We start from the raw sequence: 12,062 nt of genomic DNA, 5'->3' as shown, positions 1-12,062 counted from the left end.
TTACAACAGTCTCTTAAGACCTGTTGGTATCAATGGATAAGAGGGTAATGAATTCTCATCCCAGTGACAGTGTGGGAACCTTATCAGACAGCTGAGATTGCAGCTTTTGTACAGGACTGTGTTTAGGTAGGAATGTTTCTCTTGCATAAGGCATTAGTAAAGGAACTCTACAAGGATGTAGAGCCCCGAGAGTTGCTGCTACTGATTTCCATTAAACAAAACACATCCAAAGGGCCAAGTTCTACAAAACATGTAATCCACGTTGAAAGACAAGGAGGAAAACTACTTTTGACAAACTTAGGCATTGACCAGGGTCTTTTCCAGAAACCTTTCCTTATTTTATTCATGATGCTACTTGGTGTACAAAACAACTATGAATAATTTATAGTTGCAGGATTATCCATTACTATAATTAAGCTCTAATATGGGTCAGTCCTCTGGTGTATGAGTCTCACTACCTCTGTTAGGAAATAGCTGTGAAGTTGGAACACCATTTCTTTTAAGACCTGCTGATATCAAGGAGTAAAAGAGTAGTATTAAAGTATTAATGAATCCCCATACCCAACCTTTCCTGCAACTTCTTCCTTTGTTGTAGGATGAATAATCTACCTCTAGGACACAGTGATATGGCTAAAATTAACCAAAAACTATTAGAATGTTAAGAATGTATTAGCCATAATGACCTAATTCTGCACATCTCACTGCAGATACACTGCACATTTTTGTGAAGATTTACACTGTGAAGGATTAGAAAGCACAGTGTCATATTATCTACAACTATATCTAACCAGTGAATCTGTAATTATTACAAGACATAGAAAAAATACATTATTAAATATTTTTAGTACTAATTCTCTCTTAATTGTGATGTGTTTATAATACTGTAGCAGTCATTATCTGTAGCCACATACTGACCTTCAATGTTACTAATATTTGACACTGAGACCATCATCACTTCAACACAGTCCATGGTTTTCAAAGTCTAGATTAAAGAAACTTTTTCTCACAAATTGAAATCCTACTCAAATTACCAGTTTCCATGATTTACAAGCATCACCTCTTTGAAGACTTAAAATAAGTAGAGTATTCAGTATTATGTGCTTGCAAATGACATCTCAAGAAAAAAAAATATCCTCCAAAACTTTGTGAAGCATCTATGATATTTGATAAATATCACAGACATTCTTTTGCAGACAGCTACTCTTATGACAGCTTCACTTGATACCCCAGAGCTTGCACTGAAAAAACAAAGAACCACTTCTCAATATCACCTCTGATTTTACAGCCATCTACAGTTTGCTTCTGACATCATCTTTTCAAGGCTGAGATCCTGGTCCATTTAGATACTGCTGGTGGAGAATGTTAGTCTGTACCTGGAGTCAGTGTTGGCATTTGCTCTGTGCTTTTTGCTATCTCTACAAAATCATTTTTGGTTTCTTGGTTTGGTGCTGGAAGAAGCAGAGGGCTCACCAGCAGCACACACAGCAGAGAGATCCCACCACACCTTGCTGCACCACAGAGACCACAATCTTCTCCAGCAGCTCCACAGGCACCACTGAAAGCAAGGTCTCAGCCCAGTCATGTTACCATTTTTCTTCTTCCTTCATACCTCAACCACTCTCAGCTCTAAAGTCCTCTCCCTTTCCTCCTCAACTTGCCAGGTCCTTTGGTGAACTTAGAATTTTCATGAAATAGCAGAAAAGCACTCCGTTTGTTTTGCAAGGAAGATTCTTCTGCTCCCTGATTGAACAAATCTGCCAGAGCTCACAGGAGCCAAGCAGCAGGACTGGAATGAAAATACTGAGGAGAGGCAGAGGCAGGGCAAACTGCTGAAAGCCTGCTGAGACCTGGTGATGTGCCTTACATGTAAGCCACTGTGTCCAGAGGTCTATTGCAAAATCAGAAACATTCTCCAAACACAAGAGCTAGCTCAGAACTCAGTTTGTGTATGCAGTTAAGGCAGTCTCTCTTCCAAAGCACATCACCTTTGCCAAAATGATATTACATCCACCATGTTATTGTCTGCTCCCTGGATGCTTCTGCAACTCTTCATGAGCAGCATCCACCATCCATGTGTGGCTTCCCACACAATAATGGAATTTGTCACTCCAGTATTCAGATCTTCCTTCTCTTCCTTCAGAACAATTGCAAATATATTGAACAATGCATGCTCTATTTTCCATCTTCAAACCAGTTACACATCCATAAAACCCTTCCTCTTATTCCATGCCAGGTCTGTGGGGTTTTTTGACTGTGCTAACCCAGTCACTGTTGCTCAGGTCTGTCTTTCTACTCAGAATACAGGCATAATATTGTGATATATTACTTTCTTAACAATACTGTCACAATCTTCCCCAGTATATCATATTCATGCATGGGCCTGCTATTCCTCAGAGAACAGTTTTAACCAAAATATTCAATTTTCAGAAGTCAGATTTACCTGCAGCTCTTCAGATCTCCATGGAAACTGATTTATGGAATTACAAATGTCAGTCCTCTCCTATATGAGAGTTCTTAGTGCAAAAACACAACTGTTTCAGCATTACAGGAAAGGAATTGCAATACTGCAATTTATCTCAAAAATACACAGCAAATTATGAATGGAAAAGCTGTCACCACATAGCTAGAAAAAACTAAGTGATGATGAGATTAACAATTTGAAGAACAGTGCTGAAAGAGGTGAAAAACTAAGTACTACAGTTAGGAGACAACATTTAGTTACATCTAATATCTCTCAGGGACTGAAAAATGCATGTTCCAATATTCACATATTATGACCTTTATTTCCTCACTTCCACGGATATATGATTATATATTAGTCTCATCCACAAACACTCTGAAATTAAAATTTTGTTTACAATTAGAAATACTACAAGCATTTAAATTCCATTCTTTGACTGAAGATAGTATTTATATTTTGAGTATGCTATTATCAAATGTTTTCATTAAATAGCAGCTAGGAATAAAGGCTGTGCAAATGCTTTGTTTTCTACTTCATCAGACAGACCTAAAAATCATCATGTGGCCATCCCAGCATTGAGTCAACAGTGTTAATTCAAAAACACCTGGTTTAAAAGGGCCTGGACACATTCTGGTTTTACCAATTTTTCCAAATTTCAGTAATACAAAATGTCAATCTCTAAAAGCATAATTGAAATTGAAACCACTGCCAAACAGTAGATGCCATCAAGAGCCCATTGTTCAAAAACTGAAGTTTTTTAACAGAAAATAATCATGGGTTGTTATATGATGGGTTTCTTTCCCAGTATCAATACTTTCCCAAGCCTGGTGGCTCAAGCAGTTATTTTAAGCTGTTACAAGAAAAGAATGCCTTATGCTCAAAATGTGTTTTGCCAAGTCACTTGTGAGTAACAACAAATTGTTTCAAGGTCATCTGTTTTCCAGGGACACTGGGAATGAAGACACAGAACAAGAAGAGAGAAGGTGCACAGTGTGGCAAAAGATAATCATGGCTATAGTTGAAAATTAATTCGATAGAAAGGTAGAGGGGTAAAAGGGTATAGCAATCATGGTATAGTAAATACTGCAAAACATATTTGAGTAATTTTTTGGGGCATTTTAAGGTCTTGCAGTCAGATTGCTGCATGGGACCTGGAGAACTTGTTTCTTCATTCAATCCAGGGTGTTAATCTGTTCATGGCAGAAACAAGAAGCACAAAGAGTTGTTCTTCTCTACTCATGATTTTAGGGTTATATTCTTCACTTGCAGAATCAAAGAGAAATCACATGTAAATTCTGCTGCATGTTTGCTTAAATGAGGCACAGACACCCAGAATTTAGAATAAACAACACTACTTTGAGTATTCTGATTATGTAATGATGAAAATCTAAAGATAACACAACTTTATCTGTACAGCTTTCATTGACTTCAAAAGCTCTTGAAGATTTTTGAGTGAACGAACATGCACAGGGTTACCAGAATCTCATTCTTTCTAACAGCATCCTGCTGTCACTGGCCTACCCTGAATTTACTACAAAAATGAGGTCTTGCATAACTGGCCCAAAAAATAAGAGTGAGAAAGCAAGAATCAATAGCAGCAGAAAACTGTAATCACAGCCCTTCAGTCCCTAGCTAGCCTTCAACCTTAACATTATAATGCATTTGCTCAAAATAGTCATCTTTCTGTGTAAGGTCCCAGTTAACATTTGTTACAAACAAAACACAGTCATCCTTTCCAAACCACATTTTGTGTATCACATGTCTCTCTAACTCAACAGAGCTTTCCAAGAGGAAGTAAACAAAACAACAGTATTATTTAGAATTGACCATCTGTTTTAACACAAAACCCAAAAGTTCATTTCCTTTCCATTACACTGGGGAAAGGTCCTAATATGCCTCCACATTATGTGAAGAAGCTGCTCAATGACTTTTTCCCACTAAAAGTCTTCACACTTCAAGCAAGCAGGCACTAACTCCATAACAACAATATTAATAATAATATTAGTTCATAGAATTAATAAGTAAAAAGAACTCATAATATTAATAGAATCTCTGTAGGTCTCTTAAAAGCAGATGCAAATGAAGCACAATTGATTTCACTGAATTTCAGCTGCAGTTTGCTTACTTAACACAGTTAACTCTAGTTCATGACTGTTTACAAATTCCATTTCAACACAGATGCATGAAGTTATTCTCCATCCCATTCTCACCAGAAGTATTCCACTCAAACCAACAACTTCTTGTGTGTCTTTCTGGGAGGTTCAAAGTTTGTCTAAGCAGCACTAAGCACCAACATCACCTTGAATTTCCAGTGACCTGGGCCAGAGAGAGCAGCACACACACAAACACTGTGGGAAGGAGACTCCACTCCAGACCAAACCATGTTCCTCTGGTTTTTATCACTGCACTCAGTGGGTGGAAGCATGAATTGTGCAGGATGAAGAGCTGACTGAATATTTGAAAATGTTAAGACAAGCAAAGAAAGCCCATGCCTGCCTTAGTTTCGAAAAATAAAGCCAGGCTGTAAATCTAAGCATATACCAAATTACTGTGGCTATTTTTAAGAGCCAGTGTTGAATTTAGCAGTGATAAAGGAATTTATAAGATGCCAAGGCCTTTAGGATTTACATGCTGTTAATCCCAAATTAATTTGGCAAAAATAAGTATATTGGAGCAAACGAATTTAGGAATAATTGACATTAGGTTCACACCTACATTGTTTCAAAGTAGCTCTGTTTACCCAGCTACTGCCCATTCCATCATCACAACCAGTGGCTGTTAATGGCAGATCCTTGTTCTCTTGGGAAGAAAAAACTGATTTCTCAGCAATACAGCTACACCAAACACAAACATCTTGGTCTCTAAAGCTTCGCACTGAGCAACAGTCTGAGCATTTCTATTCATCAAAATATTATATATAATTGCAAACAAATTTTTTTTTCAAGTTGTTCAAAATATAAATTACTAATTCATTTAGAATTCAAAGGGCAGCAAGTTATATTCATACACATACTTTGGGTTTCTTGGTTGCTTTTTTTTTTCTTAAATGAGATTACACCACAGTTTTCTCAACATTTTTTCATGGATAAAAGAGGGTCTATGAGATCTTAGAATAAGATCCATATTACTTCCACTTCCATATTACATCCAAAGTATGACAATTACCAAAGTCTCTACAAGCCTCAGTCTACCTGAAGAAAACACAGTTTAAAATGGTTGGGTTGTGGGTTTTTTTGCTGCTGAGAATGCCTGCCTACTAAAAACTGAACTGAGGTCATCAAGCATGCTATCATCGAGTTGGAAACTTATCAAGATGACATATGTTTTTTGAGAGTCTTCATGGAGAGGACTATTTTTGCAAGTTACAGAAATCCAAACAAAACAGATTATTCACCCATCTTTAAAATATTGGTCTAACCACCATAGACAAGAAATCTGTATTTTCAAAGTAATGGAAGTAGGTTACGCAGCTGACTAAACGCTAGCCGAAAACAGGATCTTGTTTCTTATGGCCAAATAATTTTCAAAAACAGTAACAAGTCAGCCCATTTGTACTCATCTATACACAGAGATAGATAAATGCAAAAAACATTTATGTTTCCATATTTGAAAACTATCCATATTTCCATAGTAAAACCTGAAAAAAATTACATTTCAATAAATATTTAAAAGTTTACTAAAAAATTATTCAAGTGAGCATTTAATTTTTTGATTATAAGGTTACTGTCTTTAACTGCATTAACCAAGCAACTTCACATGCAGTGATATGTGTAATATAAATGCCCACATCTTATGCTGGCTAAGTTAGAGTGCTTTATGCACTTTCTCAATGGAAGTTGAGAAAGTTAAAGGGCTAAAGTAAAGCTGTTTCAGAAACAAACAAAGGAACAAACAGCTTAGCAAAATCAGTTTTTCCATCTAGTTTGTTTCATGTTTTACTCCTTTTTTCTAATGAGGAACAACACTGAGCATCACAAATTATTCCAGAAAGCAACTGAAAGAGCTAACCCTTACTCATCCATTCTGTTTTAAGTGACAAGAGAGTTACAAAATATAGGGACAGAAGAAGCTAAATTAAGTCACCCTAGCACGCTGCATTTTAATGTGAAGGACGCCATCAAAGATACTTCTCTCATTCCATTCAGAACAGCTGCTCTAGGGGTCTTTGTTATAGGACAAAACATTTTCTCCATGGAGACAGTGGAATAGGAGTAAATATATTCTTCACATCACTTAAGTGTTTTATTTTACTATGGCAGTTGACTATACAGAGCAATAAATCCATCAAGAGGACAAGTGGTCCTTAGCTGCTCTGCATTCTGTATTGTGCTGGTATGACACCGCACAATTATAGCATAACAGCATCACCAAAGGCAAAAATTACATTTATCACTGATCCTTAAGTCTAAAGAACTATGGTAAGAGTAAACTGATTTTCAAAAATACAGATGTCAGGTAGTAACACAACCAACTTCTGTTCAAGAATGTAAGGAAGTTCCTTGTGAAAATGAACACTAAAACATGAAGTGTTCCATTTTCCAATATCCTAGACATTTTTGTCCCAATTTTAAAAGAGATATATAGGCAAACGTTTGATTTTAAGCACAGCTAATCCTACAGACTTCAGTAATCATTTAATTACATGTTCAGACACCATCTGTTTAAATGCCTTTTTACAAGGTATGCCTAAATGCACAGATAAGATAGAAAATATCCCTAACTGGAGATATATTCCAAATCTGGCATTAATGAGAAGTGTATTAGTGTATAGCAACACAAAACCAGTTGATACCCTTGCTATGGAGGCAAAGTAACAACACAGAACTCAAGGGAGCCAGGAAGGTCAGCTGTAAAACACACTACAGGAAACTAAAAACCAATGACTAATGACCAAAATACCTGAAAAGACCCAAACGTGAAGGTCAAGTGAGAATGCCTAATTCAAGAATATAAACCAGGATAGCACAGTGCATGTTTATATTGCACCTTCCTAATCAATGCTGCAAGGTCCTTTAAAAAAAGGAAATTTAACTCATAGGTGCCATCAGTAGAGATGAGCTTGGCAAATGCAGAGATAAATATTACTAATTGCTAAGTATCTTGTCCATCTATACACAAAAACAATATTGTAATAATGGCTTTGCTTGCTTCAATTGCAGTCAGAGTTTTTCAGCTATTAGTCATGCACATAAAAACACCCACAGAGTTTCACTGTGAGGAATTACCCCACTTGAAGGCAGCAAGGCAAGGTAACAGCCAAAGAATAAGGTCTTGAAGCACCAGAACTCAAACTTCTGAGGGGAAAAGCACATGAGGAGCTAAGAAGTGCATTATTCAAATAAGTCTCTGTGTGTGTGTGTGTGTATATATATATATAAATATTTATATTTAGTGACAACTTGCACCAGCCTCCCAGAGGCCTGTAAGCAAAAGCTAAACTAATCACACAGCTGAGCACTTCAATATGAGATAACCAACTAGAGGTTTTAATTAGCTTTTCATGAAATCTTATCTGGGCACTATTTTTATGGAAGAAATTCCTGAAAACTCAGCACTGTTACTCTATACAGCTTGAGTAATCCCAACATTTCAGACAGTGAGGAGTCTTCATGTCCCAAGACTCCTCACATAATTTTTCTTTCTAAAGTCCTGGTTGAAATAACCATGTCAATTAAGTTTTGCCTGTAGTCATTTCTTGTGACAAAGTATGTATTTCTGAAAAATTAGCCTAAGAGTCATCATTTGGCCAGTTTTCAAGGAGCCTTGACAGTTCCAAGAGGCAATTAAAGAGACAGTCTGTGCAGGAGTGTGGTCCTGAAACATGTTTCCAGACTGAAGTCTCTATCAGCCTCAGATGTTTTCAAGAGCTTCAGCTTTCTAGAGAAAAGTAGCATATTTACAATGACTTTGCAGTTTGCCACAGTGTTTCTTATCCATATTTTTTGAACAAGTAATTCAAAGATACTTGTATCTATAACTTGAGCAAACAGCCAATAAACAAAAGTCAACTGTGATCTAAATCACTACTTAAAAAAGAATAAAAGCACTCAAGGCTCAGCAGTGTATAATTATTGTCTCTAGTTCTGTGTAACTAGCAATTCCTCCAAAAACAACTTTTGCAGAAAAAAAAAAGCCAACACTCAATAGTTTAAAACCAGCAGGGTTTTTTGCACATATTTAACTGGTAACACACAGCTACAGTATCAATTTACTTTTTGCACACTTATTTTCCACTGTTTGAGGTATTTTCATCCTTGCAACCCCCTTTTCCTATCTGAACTGCTGAAGAACCAGAAAGGATTGAAAACCCATGATTTCAATTAAAAGAAAAACCCTGACAGTAACCAATTTCTCACATCTGTCAGTCAAACAACATGAAAAATGTCCCAAATTCCCTGTGTTGGCTCCCACTTTGGGACACATGCAGCAAACACACACCACTGAGGGGCTGATGGGCAGTTTGTGCCGTGCTGCTTTTGTAGCCATGTGTACTTACACGGTCTTTGTCATCAGCTACATCACAAAGAATGTCATCAAGATCCAAGATGCCACCATCCCCGTGCTCCAGCCGATGCACTTGTATCCAGTAGTTTGGATCCTGCATAAAAGAAGAAGAAAATAGTATCAGATTATCACATGCCAACAGAAAAATGTTATTCCAACATATAGTCAGCATCACCGTCCTACAAATTCTTGACATCAAACATCTATTTAGGTCATATTTCTGTAAATAAGCGTAAATTGAGATGCAGAGCCCAAGTTCTCTTTTTAAATTGCCTCAGACTAGATATGTAGTCCTCCCTCTTCTATCAGATCTGCATGAGTCACAATCCCATCACTGACACATAGGACTCTGACATATTCCCAATATTACTGCACATTACATTCCTAATATTCCTTCCATAAAAGGAAGAAAAATATATTGTCCACAAAATAAAGCATGCCAGACTGTGGTCAACAGGCACAAAAGGTTACAGGCAGCTGTAAAAGATTGAGGGTTTTACAGAACAGCTATAAAAGGCATAAACCAACATTTAAACACCATCAAAATGCTTTCTACCTGTCCTTCACTAGAGGTGGTAAATGGAATACCTAAAATCTAAGATATTGAGCACATACTAAGAGCACTTTCCACATTTGAAATAAAAAATTATATATACACACAAACACATATCCACACACACATATGCATACAAATGTGTGCATGTGGCTTTGTGTTTATACAGGTGTCTAGCAGTAACTGGGAAGACTGGCTTTACAGTCTTTATTGCTACTTTTGATAGCAAAGGAAGCCATAGGGAGCAAGGCTGTGTCCACAAAGTGTCTCCAGCATATGATCCAAGTGCTGGTTAATACTTGACATGCTCTTCTTAAAGGATTTGTTTCCTAATGGGGGAAAGTTGCCTGTAACCACCTGGCCTGATCATGCTACATAATCCTGCTTCTCAATACACCCCCAGCGCCCTGGGCTGTTGTTCAGTGTCTCTCTGTCAAAGAGCTCCCTTGCTTTTCACTGACAAGTCATGGCTGCACAAAGTTTCTGCTGGGAGGACCATCAAAATTGCATCAACCTGCAAAGTTCCCGAATTCCTAAAAATAGCAATTAGCATGAGCCTTTTTAGGTAAGGTGTCTAGAAGTGACAAAACAAACAAACAGAAACAATAAAAACATCACACCAAAGCCAAACCTGAACTGAACAAAAACCCACCCACACTAAAAATAGAAGCCATAAATAAATAAATAATCTCCACCCTAAAAGGCTGGAAATTATTTGAATTTCTCAAAGATGGAACAGGACAAGAAATAGGACTACCAGAATTCCCTTAAATCCAAATATGTATTTAAATCCTGACAGAACATGCTGCACAAAAGAACATAAAGAGATATTCATCTTGGCTTTAATATCCTAGAACTCTATGTATTTGCATATGATATACATGCATAGGTCAAATACTTTGGAGATATCTGGTACTATGAAACTTACTTCATTGTTTGTATAAGTACATCCTCCTTAAAAACTGGTCTAAGTCATCATCATTAGATGATCAGATTTCAGAACTTCATTTTACAGTCATTAGGCAAGTCATTCCAAAAATTAAATTTACAGACTTGTTTCTCTGATTTCTCTAAGTATTAAATATCATTACCTTCTAAGCAAGGTGCATTTCTTCTAAGCAAGCACTTATTATACAATTAACTGGATTTCTAGTATGTGGGTTTTCTCTGAACAGATTTACTGTTGTAGCATATTACAGGAGATAACAAGCATTTTTTTTAAATAAATATTTGGGAATAATTAAAAATGGCATTACATTATTCACACAGTCATGCATATAGAGGTGCCTACATAGCTAGTTAATACACAAACCTGCACTGTAAAAAAGGTACATAATGCAAACAGTAGGATAAACTTGTAAGTTTGAATACACCACTAACACCAACAGGGTTGGACAAAGTCACCTGTGTACACCAGAAATCTTCCAACATTTCTCAAACAGGTTTGAAGGGAAGTCTTTACAAACTCTGCACTCAGATTAAAAGGAAAAACAATCCTTCCTCATCCTACAGCCCATTAAAAAAATCTCCTCTGCCTCTCATATCTACCAAAACTGAAACACATTTGCAAAGACCAAGACGTAGCAGACACAACCAAACGGACAAGCTGTGAAGCACCTTGCACTTCTGAAGGACTTGACTCAGGTTTCCTCTGCTGAGATTCTCCATCTCAAACCTAAGCTGGAATTGAGCCATAAACTACCCTTCACTGCAAAATCACAGACAGAAAACTTAGTTTGGGCTTTAAGAGCACCTGATCCCTCATATGTCACCCAATGCACCGTTTTTCTTTGCAACAATTAATCTTCTTACTGAAGAATGGGAACATTAAAAACAGGTAACTGCAATACTAGCTCAGTGACCTGGCTACATCCACCAAAACAAACAGCACCCAAGCTGAAACTACAACTTCAATATCCATGTATCCTTGTTTTTTTTTTGCTTCCTACCACAACTGTTTCCTACCTCCAAGGCAAATGTAAAAAAACATTCACAACAACAGAATCAATGACAGAAACACCCATTTCTAAATAACTATTGTGCTATTTCAGCATGCACAATCTACTTAAAAATAGCTTTGATATATAAGCTGCTTCTACTAATTACTTCCTTTAAAAGTTTCTCAATATTGCATAAGAAGTTTTAGATAGACTTCATTTTTACTGCATCACCTATTAGTACTGCCATAGCCTGAACTGCTCTGGTCGCTTTTCCTGTCAGACGAGGTCCTGATACAAAACAATACGTGAGCAAGACCAGACAAGAAATATATATAACTAGTTTGGCAAGAACTGACTCTGGCGGGATTTGGTAAGTAAATATGAAATAACAATGCAACTTTTCATTAAAGCCCTCTCCAAACATCAGAACAGACTTCTCTTGAGGCCCTTTTACTCCATTAAAGGTTTTGCATAAATCAAGGATTTGGTGGGGGAGGATTGGGAAGGAAGAGAGGTCTAGGAGGGAAAGGAGTACTCACATTGTACAGAGATGAGTTACACCATACTGGGGGGAAAAAAGAAACTAAGAAAAAAGAAAACAACA

General features: G+C 37.0%; 1 protein-coding gene across 15 annotated transcripts in view; it reads right to left on the bottom strand.

The window, feature by feature from the left end:
* The window catches only part of PARD3 (par-3 family cell polarity regulator), a 444,307-nt gene that overhangs the window by 386,328 nt on the left and 45,917 nt on the right, over positions 1–12,062 (bottom strand). For all 15 annotated transcript variants that reach the window (XM_063148480.1, XM_063148541.1, XM_063148508.1 and 12 more), the window contains exon 2: positions 8,958–9,059. In XM_063148480.1, the coding sequence (XP_063004550.1) occupies positions 8,958–9,059 (102 nt within the window). The remainder of the gene's footprint in view (positions 1–8,957; positions 9,060–12,062) is intronic.

This window comes from Melospiza melodia, chromosome 1 (assembly GCF_035770615.1).
Source record: "Melospiza melodia melodia isolate bMelMel2 chromosome 1, bMelMel2.pri, whole genome shotgun sequence".
NCBI lineage: Eukaryota > Metazoa > Chordata > Aves > Passeriformes > Passerellidae > Melospiza > Melospiza melodia.
This window is presented reverse-complemented; position numbering and strand designations above follow the sequence as displayed.